General features: G+C 48.6%; 1 protein-coding gene across 1 annotated transcript; it reads left to right on the forward strand.

Annotated features, from left to right (window-relative positions):
• The first annotated feature begins 816 nt into the window (after positions 1-816).
• On the forward strand, positions 817-16,418 carry LOC144591323 (zinc finger SWIM domain-containing protein 1-like). The gene is made up of 5 exons (XM_078395562.1): positions 817-1,104; positions 3,971-4,079; positions 7,862-8,102; positions 12,604-13,039; positions 14,795-16,418. Exons 1-5 carry the CDS (start codon positions 848-850, stop codon positions 15,651-15,653), a joined length of 1,902 nt encoding a protein of 633 aa, XP_078251688.1. The 5' UTR covers positions 817-847; the 3' UTR covers positions 15,654-16,418.
• Positions 16,419-18,123: the final 1,705 nt, after the last annotated feature.

Consider the following 18,123-nt stretch of genomic DNA (forward strand, 5'->3'; position numbering starts at 1 on the left):
ATTACGATCTTCCATCCCGCAGATATCCCTCCCAATGCTGAGCATTGCAGGATGCCCCTCCCCAATTATCCCACCTGCACACGGGCTATTATTATTGCAATGCCAGAAATATCCATCCTTTCTAAATTAGGAATTGTTCCCTATCCCAATGTGGAATATCGCAAGATGCACCTCCCCTAAACCCAGGGAATTATCCCCCACCCACACACGGGCAATTTTGATCTCATTCCCAGTAATGAGCATCCTATGTAAATCAGGGATTGATTTATCCCAATGCTATCCCAATCCCAATGCTGAGCATTGCAAGATGCCCCTACTCCAACCCAGAGAATTACCCCCCACCCACACACGGGCAATTATCCCAATCCCAGGAACTTGCAGCCTACCTGAATCAAGGATTGCCCCCAACCCCGATCCACAATCCCGTGATTTTCCTCCCAATGCTGAGAATTGCATTGCTGAGATCTTGTGTTTCTCCCATACTTCAAAGACGTGCAGGTTAATTAGCTGCTGTAAAATTGTAAATTGTCCTATCATGTAGTATAGTGCTAGTATACGGGGTGATCGCTGGTTGGTGCGGACTCAGTGGGCTGAAGGGCCTGTTTCTTCTCTGAAGTCTAAAGTAAACTGTAAAGACAGCATCCGAGCAAAGGATGGATCCTGGGTCTTTGGCGCTGTGAGGCGGTGACTCTACAGTTGGACCACCGTGCTGTTCTTGAACTCTATATATGAGCTGTTGTGATGTGTTCTACCTTGGCTGACCTGCAGCTGCTGCCTGTGGTCTATTCTCAGTGCCCGCTCTCCAGGTGGGATCAGTCTGCCAACTCCATCTGACGCACGTGCAGCCATGTCCCAGGTGGTGGGTTTCCGAGTGGGCGCCGAGTTCTCGAGCTACAACGAGCTGCACCGGGAGTACCGGCGCTACCAGAGGGACAGCTCCGTGCAGATGTGGACCAGGCACTCACGGACCATCAAGGCGCAGCGGCGTCGGGCACCCAAGCGCCCGATGAACGACGCGCTGAACTTTGCCGAGATCGACTACGCGTGCATTCACGGCGGCAAGTTATTCAAGACCAAAGGATCCGGCAAACGGACAATCCAGAGGTGAGGAAATACTTGCAGGGGTGACACAGCGGCCCAGTTGGTAGAGCCACTGCCTCACAACGCCGGGGATCCCGGTTCCATCCTGACCACGGGTGCTCTCCGTGTGTGGAGTTTGCACGTCCTCTCTGTGACCAGCTGTGTTTCTTCTGTGGGCTTTAGTTTCCTCCCGTATCCAAAACGTGCGGGTTTCTTGGTTAATTGGCCCTCTGTAAATCATCCCGAGTGTGTTGGGAGTGGATGACAAAGTGGGAGAACATGGAACATGGTCGACACCTGCTCCTGTTTCCTACCTTCTTATTTAAAGATGTTTTTATCCTTTTAAATTTAATAATATGTTTAGCCGGGTAGTTAGTTTTGTTTGGAGTTACATCATGGAAACAGGCCTTTCGGCCCATCGAGTCCACACCGCCCACCAATCATCCATTCACACTAGTTCTATGTTATCCCACTTTCTCATCCACTCTCTACACACGAGGGGCAATTTACAAAAGCAAATTAACCCACAAACCTGCACGTCTTTAGAATGTGGAAGGAAACCACTTGGGAAAAACCCACGTGGTCACAGGGAAGACGTACATTCTCCATACAGACAGCACCCGTAGTCAGGATCGAACCTGAGTCTCCGGCGCTGTGAGGCAGCAGTTCCTCTGCTGCCCCTGTCTGTCTCTTTCTCTTTTTTTCTCTGTCTCTCTCTCCCCTCTCTTCATTTTTTTCTCTCTTTTGCACTCTTTGTTTTCATCTTTGATTGTGTGTGTGTGTGTGTCTCCACGCCTCTCTCTCTCTCTCTCTCTCTTTCTCTCTCTCTCTCTCTCTCTCTCTCTCTCTCTCTCTCTCTCTCTCTCTCTCTCTCTCTCTCTCTCCTCTCTCCATCTCTCTCCCTTTCTACCTCTCCCTCTCCATCTCTCCACCTCTCTCCTCTCTACCTTTTTACCTCTCTCCTCTCTCCCCCACCACACATTTTCCCATTCCTACTCGCTGGGATTGTATAGAGTGGTTGAGTCATTCCACACAGAAATAGGCCCTTCGGTCCAACTTGCCCATGCTCATCGAGATGGCCCATGTACACCAGTCCCACCTGCCCTCAGAACCTTCCCTATCCATGTGCCTTTCCAAATGTCTTTTAAATGCTAGAGTACCTGCCTCAACTACCTCCTCCCGAAGCTAGTTCCATTTACCACCACACTGTGCAGAAAAGGTTACCCCTCGTGTTCTTTTTAAATCTTTCCCCTCTCATGTTAAACTGTCATCTGGATCTTGATTCCCCTATCCTGGATAAAAGATTTGTGCATTCACCCTATCTATTCCACTTGTCACATACAATTTGCTGTGTTAACACAAGGGACACGGTATTATCCATGTTATCCCACTTTGCCATCCACTGCCTGCACACTTGGAACAATTGACAATTTGATAGTTTGTGTTTTATGGTTCAGAGACTGGATTGATATCCCAGTGGGGGAGTGTGATATTATCCTATTAGATCACACAGGGTCTTCCGCCTTCAATGACCATCAAGCACCCAGCTTGTTATGTACTGTGTGTAGGACGGAACTACAGATGCTGGTTTACACTGGAGATAGACACAAAATGATGAAGTGACTCAGCGGGGAGGGCAGCATCTCTGGAGAAAAATAATAGGTGACGTTTTGGTTTGACACCCGTCTTAAGGCTGAGAGTCAGGGGGGAGGTAAACTAGAAGTTTCTCCCACTCTCGGCGTTCTATCAATTTCACTGTCGTCTTGCTTAGTTTCACTGTTTGTATCAACTTGTTATCACCTTCTCCACAGCCAACAATAGACCATTGTGGGCTCCACCTTTCCTTTATCATTGTTGCTGGCTTTGATTTGTTCTTTCATTCATTTGTTCTTTGTAACCCTTCATCCCCCTAGTTCCCTCTCCTCTGACTCTCAGTCTGATAAAGGGTCCCAACCAGAAGAATAAGGGGTAGGCCATTTAGAACAGAGATGAGGAAACACTTTTTCAGTCAGAGAGTTGTGAATCTGTGGAATTCTCTGCCTCAGAGGGCAGTGGAGGCCAATTCTCTGAATACATTCAAGAGAGAGCTAGATAGAGCTCTTAAGGATAGCGGAGTCAGGGGGTATGGGGAGAAAGCAGGAACGGGGTACTGATTGAGAATGATCAGCCATGATCACATTGAATGGCGGTGCTGGCTCGAGGGGCCGAATGGCCTCCTCCTGCACCTATTGTCACCTACTCCTTTTCTCCAGAGATGCTGCCTGACCCGCTGAGTTACTCCAGCATTTTGAGTCCATTTCCTTTGTTATGCACTATGTTATCTTACACCAATCCTGCATGAATCACATTTTGTTACAGCTGTTGCTTCAAGTCCCCCCAGTTTGTGAAAGAGTTTATTATCAGTCAAAGGGCAGTCATTCATCACACCATCTTGTCTTCCCACTCACACTGCTTCATGGCCAATGTCAATGGAATATTTCTGTTGGATTCTGTGATGATTGTAAAAGATCGCCATACATTGCTGGTCTGAATCATCCTACCATAACGAGAGAGCAGTCCTGAACTGCGATCTTCCTCATTAGTGACCCTCGGACTATCTTTGTTTGGACTTTACCTTGCACTAAATGTTATTATTATTATTATTATCTATACACTGTAAATGGCTCAATTGCCTTCCCACTGTCTGGTTAGCATGCAACAAAGCTTTTCACTGTACCTCGGAACACGTGACAATAAACTGAACTAAACAAAACTGAAGGGTCTCAGTCCAAAGCGTCACCTGTTCCTTTTCTCCAGAGATGATGCACGACCCGCTGAGTTACTCCAGCATTTTGTAGCCTTATCGATTGACCCAGTTGGCTTACACACTGCCTCCCACTGTCTTTTTCAGAACCAACAAGATGAAGTGTCCCTGTGTCATTAAAGTCCGTCTTTCTGCGGATGGAAACAAGTTTGTGGTGAAAGAGATGAATGAATCGCATAACCACACAGTGCCGCAGGTAAAAGCAGAACACACACACCAGCCAGGTAGAGTAGTTGGATCTGCCACTGCTTCAGATTGTCGGGTCAGTGTGTGTGCGTGTGTGGGGGGGTGTGTGTGTGTGTTGTCCCACCTCTCCACGTTTTCAGAGAGCATTAGACTAGTCCTGTACACGCTCGGTTCCAGCCTTGGATCCTGGGCTGTTGAATATCTTAGTTCAGCAATACAGCACAGAAACAGGCCCTTCGGCCCACTGAGTCAGCGCCAACCGGCGATCCCCCACATTAACACTATCCTACACACACTTGGGACAATTTACACATGCACCAAGCCAATGAACCTCCATACCTCTACATTTTTAAAGTGTGGGAGGAAACTGAAGATCTTGGAGAAAACCCACGCAGGTCACGGGGAGAACGTAAAAACTCCATACAGACAGCACTCATAGTCGGGATCGAACCTGGGTCTCCAGCGCTGCAAGCGCTGTAAGGCAGCAACTCTACCGCTGCGCCACCGTGCCGTCCAGAATATGTCCACGTAATTATTTATAAAGAGTTTATCATAACTCTGTCTCTCTGCCCGTGGTTTTGCCCGTGAGAGAATGTTACCTGTGGCACCAACACATATCGTTGGGACTTAAAGCTGTAGCCTGCAATAAAATGGGATTTGTGCAGAATTGGCTCAAGATAACTTAGCAACAAAGATGGACTCAACAAGCTGGAGTAACTCAGCGGGTCAAGCATCATCTCTGGAGAAAAGGAATAGGTGACGTTTCGGATCCTTCCCGGCTGGTCTGAAGAAGGGTCTCGACCTGAAATGTCACCTTTTTCTTTTCTCCAGAAATGTTGTCTGAACCGCTGAGTTGCTCCAGCTTTTTGTGTCTAGAATTGGCATAAACTACAATCTGCTGTTTAGTTTAAACATACAGCGTGGAAACAGGCCCTTCAGCCCACCGAGTCCAGGCTGACCAGCAATCCCTGCACATTAACGCTATCCTACCCACATCAGGGACAACTTTCAATTTTACCAAGCCAATTAGCCTATAAACCTGTACATCTTTAGAGTGTGAGAGGAAACCGCAGCTCCCGAAGAAAACACATGGGGAGAACGTACAATCTCCGTACAGACAGCACCCGTAGTCAGGATCAAACCCGAGTCTCTAGCGCTGTAACACAGCAACTCTTCCGCTGCACCACCGTGCTGCCCCGACACATAGAATAGAACAAGATGGGTGCTTGATGGTCATTGCCGACAATGTAGGTGGAAGAGCCGGTGTGATTCTATGGGATGATATCACACTCCCCCACTGGGATATCAATCCAGCCTCTGAACTCTGACAACTTTGCCATTGTTTAACAGAGTCACACTCGATATCACTAGTCATTTCCCTCACAGTAACAAGTTTTATTTACGTAGTTCTAACGCACTAAAAATATCTCCAGCTTTCAGGGACATTATCAAAGTAATTGATGTGAACTACCTTAGCAGGGATTCTGGAGATGACCTATAACTTAGGTGGAGTTGGTGGATTTCAAGGAATGTCTTATAATGGGGTTTAAGGAGGCAAGAGTGTCTGAGGGTGATCTGAGAGAAGTATATCTGTTCATGAGAGGCATAGAATGGAGACTCTCAGACTATCTTTAATTGGACTTTACTGGACTTTATCTGATGCTAAACATTATTCCCTTTATCCTGTGTCTGTGGACTGTGGACGGCTTAGACACAAAAATCCGGAGGAACTCAGCAGGTCAGACAGCATCTCTGGAGAAAAGGAATACATGACGTTTCGGGGCAAGACCCCTCTTCAGACCAGAAAAGGAATAGGTGAAATTTCGGGTCGAGACCCATCTTCAGATTGATGCTTCCTGACCCGCTGAGTTACAGCAGCTTTTTGTATCTATCTTCGGTTTAAACCAGCATCTGCAGTTCCTTCCAACACATTTCGACTGTGGACGGCTTGATTGTAATCATGGATAGTCGTTCTATGGACTGGTAGCATGCAACAAAAAAGCTTTTTGGTACACGTGACAAGAAACTAGACTAAACTAGATGGGGAATATGGTCCGATTGTTTTTACCCCATGGTAGTTGTGGAGGTGCAGAGACACAGAGGGAGAAAGTTCCAAATAGCTGCTGAAGGCAAAGTCAATTGGACAGGGATAAAAGTTCAGGAATGGGCTGGGGCCAGAGTTAGAGAGATTTTGTATTATATATATATATATATCTGACCGAGGCGTAAATGTAGATGGGTTGGTGAGTAAGTTTGTTAATGACACCAAAATTAGGAGTTGCAGACAACGAGAAATGCTGTCAGTAGATATCAGAACGTAGACCAGCTGCAGAAAGGGGTGGAGAAATGGCAGATGGAGTTTAACCTGAGCAAGTGTGAGGTGATGCACTTTGACAGGTTAAATGCAAGGAGTATACGTTTAATGGCATGACCATTAACAGCATTGATGTGCAGAGGGATCTTGGAGTTCAAGTTCATAGCTCACTGAAGGAGGCAGCACAAGTAGATAGGGTGGTGAAGAAGGCCTCATAAGTGACAGGAGCAGAATTAGGCCATTCAGCCCATCGTCTATTCCGCCATTCAATCACGGCTGATCTATCTCTCCCTCCTAACCCCATTCATCTGCCTTCTCCCCATAACCCCTGACACCAGCAATAATTAAGAATCCATCTATCTCTGCCATAAATATATCCACTGACTTGGTCTCCACAGCCTTCTGTGGCAAAGAATTCCACCAATTCACCACCCTCTGACTCAAGAAATTCCTCCTCTCCTTCCTAAAGGAATGTCCTTTAATTCTGAAGCTATGGCCTCTTGTCCGACACTCTTCCACTGGAGGAAGCATCCTCTCCACATTTATCCAAACGTTTCACTATTCGGTACGTTTCAATGAGGTCCCCTCTCATTCTTCTAAACTCTATCGAGTACAGGCCCAGTGCTGACAAACGATCATCATATGTTAACCAGTATGGGTGAAACGTGTGGTATGCTTGTCTTCTGTGCTAGGGGCATTAAATATAAGAGTCAGCAAGTCATGATGCAGCTCTATAGGGCTTTAGTTAGACTGCATTTGGAGTATTATTTGCAGTTCTAGTCGCTCCATTACAGGAAAGGTGTGGAGGCTTTGGAGAGGGTGCAGAGGAGGTTGACCAGAATGCTGCCTGGATTAGAGGGTTTCAGCTACAGGGGGAGGTTGAATAAACTTGGGTTATTTTTTCTGGAGCGTCAGAGGTTGAGGGAAGACTCGACGGAAGTATATAAAGTTAAGGTCGGCAGTCAGAGGCTTGTGCCCAGGGTGGAAATGTCCAACACTAGACGACAGAGTGATATGGTGAGAGGGGGGAGGTTTAATGTGCGAGGCAAGATTTTTACACAGAGAGGGGTGGGGGCTGGGAATGCACTGCTAGAGATGGTGGTGGTTGCAGATACGATAGGGGTGTTTAAGAGGCTTTGGGAAAGGCACATGGAAGTTCAGGGAATTGAGCGATATGTATCATGTACAGGGAGATGAGATCAGTTCAACTTGGCATCATGTTTGGCACAGATAATGTAGGCTGGAGGGCCCATTCCTGTGCTGTTCTGTGTTCTAATATGGGATCTGAGCTTAGTTTACAGATACAGCATGGAAACATAGGCCTACCTAGTCCACGCTGATCATCGACCACCTACGTGCACTGGTTCTATGTTGTCCTACTTTCTCATCCACTCCCGACACGCTCGGGGCAATTTACAGAGGACAATTGACCTCCAAACCGGATGAACTGACCCTAGGATCTTGCTTGTACCCCACAGGAAGAGGAGGAGAGGCTCCGGCACCAAAGGCGCTTTGTTACAGCGCTGCGCGTGGACCCCACTTCCATCGTCTCGCTGCGGAGTAATGGAGCAGGTGTCCAGGTGCAGCTGGGGGAGGTTGCCGGCAAGGTGCTCGCTGATGAGGATGCCCATAGCCCCGCACGCAAGGAGAAATGGGACGAGTTCAAGGCCAACAAAACCGACTTGGAGATGATGGTGCCCACACTGGCAGCCGTCAAGGGTAAGGTCATAAGGAATAGGAGTAGAATTAGGCCATTCGGCCCATCGGGTCTACTCCGTCATTCAATCATGGCTGATCTATCTCTCTCTCCCCTAACCCCATTCTCCTGCCTTCTCCCCATAACCTCTGACACCCGTACTGATCAAGAATCAAGGTAGGTGAAGGTGTCCTCGCTTGTCCCAGGCCTAACCGGCTGCTCCAGGTTTGCACCACTCCCTCTCTTGTCCTGGGGTATCCTGCATCCTTCCTTCATTCCGGAATAATGCGGATCACCCCTTTATTGGGTTAATGATGAGCATTTGATGGCTCTGGGCCTGTACTCGCTGGAGTTTAGAAGGATGAGGGGGGACCTCACTGAAACTTACCGAATAGTGAAAGGCCCGGATAAAGTGGATGTGGCGAGGATGTTTCCACTAGTGGGAGAGTGATGGAACAGAGGGCACAGCCTCACAATAAAAGGACGTTCCTTTAGAAAGGAGATGAGAAGGAATTTCTTTAGTCAGAGGGTGATGAATCTGTGGAAATCATTGCCACAGATGGCTGTGGAGGCCAAGTCTGTGGCTATTTATAAAGCAGAGATTGACAGGTTCTTCATTCGTTAGGGTGGCAAATGGGGTTGAGAGGGAAAGATAGATCAGCCATGATTCCTAGACTCTCCCACAGGTGGAAAGATCCTTTCCACATGCACTCTACCCTGGCATTTCACTATCTGGTAAGTTTCAACGAGGCCCCTCCTCATCGTTCTAAACTCCAGCGAGTACAGGCCCAGTGCCGTCAAACACTGATCAGATGTTAACCCAGACATTCCTGGTATCATTCTGGTAAACCTCCTCTGGACCCTCTCCACCGCCAGCACACCCTTCCTTAGACATGGGGCCAGAACTGCTCCCAATATTCCAAATAAATGGATGAGGATTGGGTGTGGATCCTCCTTCCCCCATCTCATGATAGTGCACTGTCTTGTCACTAGATCGCTCCCTCCTCTCCCCTGGGATAGTCAATGACTTTTACACTTCAGAGATACAGCGCGGAAACTGGCCGTTTGGCCCACCGAGTTGGTGCTGACCAGCGATGGTCCTGTCCGCTAACTTACACACACAAGGGGCCATTTCTTTTTACAACTTACTGAAACCAAGTAACCTACAATCCTGCAAGTCTTTGGAGTGTGGGCGGAAACCGAAACACCCAGAGAAAACCCATGAACGTACAAACTCCGTACAGACCGCACCCACAGTCAGGATGGAACCCGGGTCTGTAGCGCTGTAAGGCAGCAACTCTACAGCTGTGTCCCCAATACTTTCTCATGGGATCGCTCTTGGATCGTGCCACGCACTCTTCAGATGACTCTTCCCTCCTGGAACCCCACCCAGGCTGCATCTGCAGTTCCTTCCTCCACCTGTCACTTGCAAGGCTTTGTCCTGCCCCCACCTCTCTTCCAGCTTTCTTCCTCCCCCCCTCCCCCCCCCCCCCCCCGACTTGCCACAATTAGTTGAAGAAGGGTCCCGACCTGATACATCACGTATCCATGTTTTCCAGACATGTGTGGGAAAGAACTGTAGGTGCTTGTTTACACCGGAGATGGACACAAAATGCTGCAGTAACTCAGCGGGTCAGACAGCATCTCTCAAGAAAAAGAATAGGAGACGTTTCAGGTCAAGACTCTTACTCAGACCGAGAGTCTGGGGCGAGGGGAAACTCCAGAGATGTTGCCTGACCTGCTGAGTTACTCTCGCACTTTGTCTTTTGTCATGAACCAGCATCTGCAGATCCTTGTTTCTCCAGAGTTTGATAGAGCTGCATCTTGACTATCTGACTCTTGTACTCAATGCACCGACCGATGAAGGCAAACGTACCTCACCACTGCCACTGTGCGTTACCAGTGCTTTGTTCAGAATCCATTTCAGAATCAGACTCAATTTATCGGCCTAGTTTGTACACAAACAAGGAATTTGATTTGGTGCTTTACTACACGTGATAAAAACACAAGACAGCAGACAATTAAAAAAACATTATAATTAAACAATGTAAAAAAAAGTGCAAGAGTAATAAGTGGCAGCTTTGCTAAATATTGCACGTGTAAATATCTAAAATGCACTTGGAGAGTTCATAATTGTTTGTCTTACAGACCAGAATGTAGTGGTGTAGAGTGGTTGTTAACTAGACCTACCACTCGTGGGAAGAGGCTGTTTTTGTGTCAGGATGTGCCCAGAGGGGAGGGCTTCATGAGAGAGTTAGATATACAGTGCATTCAGAAAGTATTCACACACCTTCACTTTTTCCACATTTTGTTATGTTACAGCCTTATTTTAAAATGGATTCATTATTTTTTTATCATCAATCTACACACAATACCCCATAATAAAAAAGTGAAAACAGGTGTTTAGAAATTTTTGCAAAGTAATTAAAAAGAAATAACTGATATCATATTTACAAATGTATTCAGACCCTTTACTCAGTACTTTGTTGAGGCACCTTTGGCAGTAATTACAGCCTCAAGTCTTCTTGGGTATGACGCTACAAGCTTGGCACACCTGTATTTGGGTAATTTCTCCCATTCTTCTCTCAAGCTCTGTCAGGTTGGATGGGGAGTGTCGATGCACAACTATTTTCAAGTCCCTCCAGAGATGTCCGGGTTCAAGTCCGGGTTCTGGCTGGGCCACTCAAGGACATTCACAGACTTGTCGTGAAGCCACTCCTGCGTTGTCTTGGCTGTGTGCTGTTGGTAGGTGAACCTCCTCCCCAGTCTGAGGTCCAGAACGCTCTGGAGCAGGTTTTCATCAAGGATCTCTCTTTACTTTGCTCTGTTCATTTTTCCCTCGATCCTGACTAGTGTCCCAGTTCCTGTCGCTGAAAAACATCCCCACAACATGATGCTGCCACCACCATGCCTCACCGTAGGTATGGTATTGGCCAGGTGATGAGCAGTGCCTGGCTTCCCCCAAACGTGACGTTTGGCATTCAGGCCAAAGAGTTCAATCTTGGTTTCATCAGACAAGAGAATCTTATCTCTCATGGTCAGTGAGTCCTTTAGGTGCCTTTTGGCAAACTCCAAGCAGGCCATCATGTGCCTTTTACTGAGGAGTGGCTTCCGTCTGGCCACTCAACCATAAAGGCCTGACTGGTGGAGTGCTGCAGGAAAGTTGGCCTTCTGGAAGGTTCTCCCATCTTCACAGAGGAACTCTGGAGCTCTGTCAGAGTGATCATCGGGTTCTTGGTCACCTCCCTGACCAAGGCCCTTCTCCCTTGATTGCTCAGTTTGGCCGAGTGGCCAGCTCTATGAAGAGTCCTGGTGGTTCCAAAGTTTTTCCATTTAAGAATGATGGAGGCCACTGTGCTCTTTGGGACCTGCAATGCTGCAGAAAGTGTTTTCTACCCTTCCCCATATCTGTGTCTCGACACAATCCTGTCTCGGAGATCTACGGACAATTCCTTCTTCTTCATGGCTTGGTTTTTGCTCTGACATGCACTATCAACTGTGGGACCTTATATAGACAGGTGTGTGCCTTTCCAAATCATGTACAATCAATTTAATTTACCACCGGTGGACTCCAATCAAGTTGTAGAAACATCTCAAGGATAATCAATGGAAACAAAATGAACCTAAGCTCAATTTTGAGCGTCATAGCAAAGGTTTGAATACTTATGTAAATGTGATATTTCAGCTATTTCTTTTAAATTAATTTGCAAAAATTTCTAAACACCTGTTTTCGCTTCTTCATTCTGGGGTATTGAGTGTAGATTGATGATTAAAAAAAAGAATTTAATCAATTTTAAAATAAGGCTGTAATGTAACAAAATGTGGAAAAAGTGAAGGGGTCTGAATACTTTCTGAATGCACTGTAGGTCTTAGGGCTGATGGAATCAAGGGATATGGGGAGAAAGCCAGAACAGGGTACTGATTCTGGATGATCAGCCTTGATCATATTGAATGGCGGTACTGGCTCGAAGGGCCGAATGGACTACTCCTGCACCTATTTTCTGTGTTTCTACTTCAAAGAGTTTGTGGCCAGGGTGAGAGCGGGTCAGTCCCTTGTTCTGCCTGTTCTTGTCATATGAGGAAAGACTGGGGATGTATTCACTGGAGTTTAGAAGGATGAGAGGGGATCTTAAAGAGATGTATAAGATTATAAAAGGACTGAACAAGCTAGATGCAGGAAAAATGTTCCCAATGTTGGGGGAGTCCAGAACCAGGGGACACAGTGTAAGAATAAAGGGGAGGCGAGGTGAGAAGACACTTTTTCACCCAGAGAGTTATGAATTTGTGGAATTCTCTGCCACAGAGGGCAGTGGAGGCCAATTCACTGGATGAATTTAAAAGAGAGTTAGATAGAGCTCTAGGCGCTAGTGGTATCAAGGGATATGGGGAGAAGGCAGGCACCGGTTACTGATTGTGGATGATCAGCCATGATCACAGTGAATAGCGGTGCTGGTTCGAAGGGCCAAATGGCCTCCTGCACATATTTTCTGTGTTTCTCTGACTCTTGTCTGCGTTTGCTTGCAGACGGCACGGTGGTGGTGGTGGTGAACAAGGCCAACGTGTTGCAGGCCATCTACTACCAGGACGGCCGCATGAAGCAGACCTTCGATAGGTTCCCCGAGGTGCTGCTGGTGGGTGCCACCTACAGCTGGGCGGGCCTGTGGCTGCCCACCTACCTGCTGCTGGCCATCGATGGCAACGGGGAGAGCGAGCTGGCGTGCCTGTGGTTCCTGCAGAGCGAGGAGCGCGAGACCGTCCGGCAGCTTCTGCGCATCTTCAGGCAGAAGAACCCGGCGGCGGAGGGAACGCGGGCGGTGGTGGTCGGCGGCAAGGCATGCGACGGGGAGCTGGTGACCGACGTGCTGCCCCACTGCAAGCCGCTGGCCTGCCTCGCCCACACCCTGAGCGTCTTCCAGGACCACGTGACCGCCGAGAAGCTGCACGTGACCGCCGGGCAACAGTAAGCACTGGCACCGCCATTCCCTCGTGGGGCCGGAGCGGAGCGGGCGGGTGGGTGGGGAGCCCAAATATTCCTCCTCCTGTCAGATTGTGTTGGTTTGTTAAAGTTGTGACTCTCGTCCCTCTGCACAATCCAGTCTCCCCATGTCCCATCTCCTCCACTCTCTGCCCTCTCTCTCTTTCTTCTTTCCTTCTTTCTTACCCGCTCCTCCTTCCCTTCTTTCTTTCTCCCCCTCCTTCCTCCATCTCCCTCTTCTCCTCCGCCCCTTCTCTCCTTCTCCTCCGCCCCTTCTCTCCTTCTCCTCCGCCCCTTCTCTCCTTCTCCGCCCCTTCTCTCCTTCTCCTCCGCCCCTTCTCTCCTTCTCCTCCGCCCCTTCTCTCCTTTCCCCTACTCCTGTTTCTTCCTCCTCCTCCTCACCCACTCCACCCCTCCTTCACCCACTCCTCCCCTCCTTCACCCACTCCTCTCCTCCTTCACCCTTCCTCTCCTCCTTCCCCGTCCTCCACTCTTCCCCCTACTCTCCTCCTCCCGCCTCCTCTCCTTCCCTCTGCTCTCCTCCTTTCCCCTCTCCTCCACCATCGGGCAACAATAAGCTCTGGCATCGTGATTCCGTCGTGGGACCGGAGTGGGCGGGGGAGGGGGAGGTTGGGTTATCCCAAATATTCCTCCTCCTGTCACGGCGTGGGTCAGATAAGGGTGCGACTCATTCCTCAACATGGTCTGCACAATCCAGTCTACCCCTGCCCCACTCTCCCTCCTTTCCACCCTCTTCTCCCCCTTTGCCTGCTCCTTCCCCTTTTGCCCCCTCCTCTCCCCTTTCTGTAGATGGGGTATCTGGTCAGCATTAGATGGGGCATCTTGGTCAGCATTAGATGGGGCATCTTGGTCAGCATTAGATGGGGCATCTTGGTCAGCATTAGATGGGGCATGTTGGTCAGCAAGGACGAGTTGGGCCGAGTGGCCTATTTCCGTGCTGTTTGACTCCACTGTTCAGTAGTCATTGAGGAGGTCACTTTATTTTTCGTAGGGAAAGAAATGGTGGAGTTTTTCTTGTAGCCGGTGGGGACTGTTGAGGTGAGAGTTTGGTTTATTTTCTGAAATACAGATTGGAAACGGGCCCTTTGCCCCACTGAGTCCAGCCCGACCATTAATCACCCGTTCACACCAAAGATACTAGAGGAACAAGATAGACCACTCGACGTTAAAAAGCGTAGAAGGACATGGCACCATTTTAGTGGGCAGAAAATTGCAGAAACATTTAAAAAGAAAAAATAACAAAAATGTATGAATTGATAGATGTTATTTTCTGCATTTTAATGGTATCATCACACATACTGTTCCCCCAAAACACTGATTACACTGCGAGAGGCAGAACGAACGGCGGGGTTTGCTTACTAAAATGGCGGACGTCCCGCTCCTTTACACACTACACTTCAGTATAGGCGAATTCAACGGAGTGGTCCATCTTGTTCCTCTAGTATCTTTGGTTCACACTAGTTCTGGGCGACACACGGGATAATTTACAGAGGCCAATTAACGTACAAACCTGCACGTCTTTGGAACTTGGGAGGAAACCGGAGAACCCGGAGGAAACCCACATGGTCACAGGGAGAGCGTACAAACTCCACACAGACAATGCCTGTAGACAGGATGGATCCTGGGACTGGCACTGTAAGGCAGCAACTCTACCGCTACGCCACCTTGCTGCACCGGGAGGTACCTCACCTTGTCTCCTCTTCCCTTTCTTCCCGCCAGGAGCCAGCTGCTGCAGATCCTGCACAGTATGTGTTACGCCACGTCAACTGAGGACTACGACCTGCTGTACCGCCAGCTGCTGGACTCCAACGCGGAGAGCGCCGTCGACTACTTCCACAACACGTGGCACGGGTCCCGCCGCCAGTGGGTGGAGGGCTTCAAGCACGAGAACGAGAGCTACCTCACCAGCACCCTCCAGCGGGTGCAGGTGATGAGCCAGAGGCTGGCGGCCGCGGTCGAGGACTTCTCCAACGTGACCTCCTTCACCCGGGACCTCCTGAAGGCCGTGGACACGGTGCGGGCCGAGTGCGACCAGCGGGTGTTGCAGAGTGAGCCCCCCGCAGGGCCAGAGGACAACTCCGCGGAGTCTTCCTACCGGGCGCTGCTCACCGACTTCGCCTTCCGCCGGGTGCGGACGGAGCTGCAGGAAGCGGAGTCGGTCTCCTTTCTCAGCGTGGAGGCCGAGAGGGCCTGGCCCGTGTGCCGGCGCCGGGCCCTGGTGACGGACCAGGCCAGCTGCCAGTGTGCCTTCCGCACCTCCATGAGGCTCCCCTGCCGGCACGTCCTGGCTCTCCGGCGGCTGCTGGGCTCCGACCTCTTTGAGCCCTCGCTCTGCGCCGCTCGCTGGACGCAGGAGCACTTCCTCGCCGGTCAGCTCCCGCCCGCGTCGCCGAGGGAGCGGGCCAAGGTGCAGCAGGAGCGATACCGCCAGGCCCTCAAGGTAGCTCGCAAACTCTCCTCCCTCGCCGCCCGGTGTCCGGCCGAAGACTTTGGCAGGTGCCTGGCGGTCATGACGGCCGTCACCGACATCTGGGCCAGAGGTGGCCAGGTGCAAGTCACCGAAACCAATGGTTTGTAGCGACGCAGTCTCAGAGAGAGTGAAGCAACGACACACAAAACATGGAGCAGCACAGCACAAGGACAGGCCCTTCAGCACATAATGAACATGATGCCAAGACCATCGCTTATCTACCTGCATATCATCCATATCTCCCCATTCCTTGCATACCCATGTGCCTATCTACTGCCTCGTAAACTCCATTATCACATCTACCTCTACCGCCACATATAGTTCATAAGATCATAAGTGACAGGAGTAGGATTAGGCAATTTGTCCCATCAAGTCTACTCCGCCATTCAATCATGGCTGATTCATCTCTCCCTCACCCCATTCTCCTGCCTTCTCCCCATAACAGAGAAACATAGACAATTAGTGCAAGAGCAGACCATTCGGCCCTTTGAGCCTGTACGCACCGCCATTCAATGTGATCATGGTTGATCATCCACAATCTCCCCCGTTCCTGCCTTCTCCCCATATCCCTTGATTCCGCTAGCCCTAAGAGCCCTATCTGACTCTCTTTTGAATGCATCCAGTGAATCGGCCTCTACTGCCTTCTGATGCAGAGAATTCCACAAATTCACAACTCTGGGCGAAGAAGTTTTTCCCTCATCTCAGTTCTAAATGGCCTAGCTCTCATTCTAAAATTGTGGCCCCTGTTTCTGGACTCCCCCAACATCGGGAGCATCTAGCTTGTCCAATGTCTTGGCTGCCCGCCACTGTATGTTTCTTTTCTTTTTTCCTAATCAGATGTGCAGCACTTTGGTCAACGTGGGTTGTTTTTAAATGTGCTATACAAATAAAATTGACTTGACTTAATAATCTTATATGTTTCTATAAGATCTGCTCTGATCCTAAATTCCTGTGAATACAAGCCCATTTGTTCCATTCTTGCGTCATATGCCAGTCCCGCCATCCTGGGAATTAACCTCGTGAACCTACGCTGCTCTCCCTCAATAGCAAGAATGTCCTTCCTCAAATTTGGAGAACATAACTGCACACAATATCCAGGTATGGCCTCACCAGGGCCCTGTACAACTGCAGAAGGACCTCTTTGCTCCTCTACTCAAATCCTCTTGCTGTACCTGCATGCTTACTTTCAGTGACTGATGTACAAGGACACACACATCTCGTTTCACTTCCCCTTTTCCTAATCTGGTACCATTCAGATTATAATCTGCCTTGTCCTTGCCACCAAAGTGGATAACCTCACATTTATCCACATTATACTGCATCTGCCATACATTGCTCACTCACCCAACCTACCCAAGTCACCCTGCATCCTCATAGCCTCTTCACAGTTCACTCTGCCACCCAGCTTTGTGTCATCTGTAAATTTGCTTATGTTACTTTTAATTCCTTCATCTAAATCATTAATATATATCGTAAATAGCTGCGGTCACAGGACCAAGCCTTGCGGCACCCCACTAGTCGCTGCCTGCCATTCTGAAAAGGACCCATTAATTCCTACCCTTTGTTTCCTGTCTACCAACCAATTTTCAATCCATGTCAATATCCTACCCCCAATACCATCTGCTATAATTTTGCCCACTAATCTCTTGTGTGGAACCTTATCAAAGGCTTTCTGAAAGTCCAGATACACTACATTCACTGGCTCTCCTTTATCCATTTTACTTGTTACATCCTCAAACAATTCCAGAAGATTAGTCAAACAAGAATTCCCCTTCATAAATCCATGCTGACTTGGACCATGTTGACTGTTACTGCTCTACAAATGCACCGTTATCACATATTTAATAATTGACTCCAGCAACTTCCCCACCACCGATGTCAGGCTAACTGGTCTATAATCCCCTGTTTTCTCTCTCTATCCTTTATTAAAAAGTGGGATAACATTAGCTACCTTCCAATCCACAGGAACTGATCCAGAATCAATAGAACATTGTAAAATGATCACCAATGCATCCACAATTTCTAGAGCCACCTCCCTGACTACCCTGGGATGCAGACCAGACCCTGGGGATTTATCAGCCTTCAGTCCCATCAGTCTTCCTAACACAATTTCCTGACTGAATGTGAATTTCCTTCAGTTTCTCCGTCACCCTCGATCCTCTGTACCCTAGTACTTCTGGGAGATTATTTGTGTCTTTCTTAGTGAATAAAGAACCAACGTGCCTTTTCAACTCGTCTGCCATTTTCTTGCTCCCCATAATAAATTCACCTGTTTCTGTCTTTAAGGGACCCACATTTGTCTTCACTAATCTCTTCCTCTTCACATACCTAAAGATGCTTTTACTATCCTCCTTTATATTCTTGGCCAGCTTACCTTCGTACTTTATCTTTTCTCCCAATATTGCCTTTTTAGTTACCTTCTGTTCTTTAAAAGTTACCCAATCCTCTGGCTTCCCACTCATCTTTGCTGTGTTATAAGTCTTCTCTTTTATTTTTATACTGTCCTTGACTTCCCTTGTCAGACCCGGTTGCCTCTTACTCCCCTTGGAATCTTTCTTCCTCTTTGGAATGAAATGAT

The sequence above is a fragment of the Rhinoraja longicauda genome, unplaced genomic scaffold (genome assembly GCF_053455715.1).
Source record: "Rhinoraja longicauda isolate Sanriku21f unplaced genomic scaffold, sRhiLon1.1 Scf000863, whole genome shotgun sequence".
Classification (NCBI taxonomy): domain Eukaryota; kingdom Metazoa; phylum Chordata; class Chondrichthyes; order Rajiformes; family Arhynchobatidae; genus Rhinoraja; species Rhinoraja longicauda.

What these genes read in the sequence shown, in the direction of transcription:
- LOC144591323 (XM_078395562.1), top strand. Translation starts at nt 848, where the DNA reads ATGTCCCAGGTGGTGGGTTTCCGAGTGGGCGCCGAGTTCTCGAGCTAC. An exon ending in ATAACCACACAGTGCCGCAG is followed by an intron (nt 4,080 to 7,861) that starts GTAAAAGCAGAA and finishes TGTACCCCACAG; the next exon opens with GAAGAGGAGGAGAGGCTCCG. An exon ending in CACGTGACCGCCGGGCAACA is followed by an intron (nt 13,040 to 14,794) that starts GTAAGCACTGGC and finishes TCTTCCCGCCAG; the next exon opens with GAGCCAGCTGCTGCAGATCC.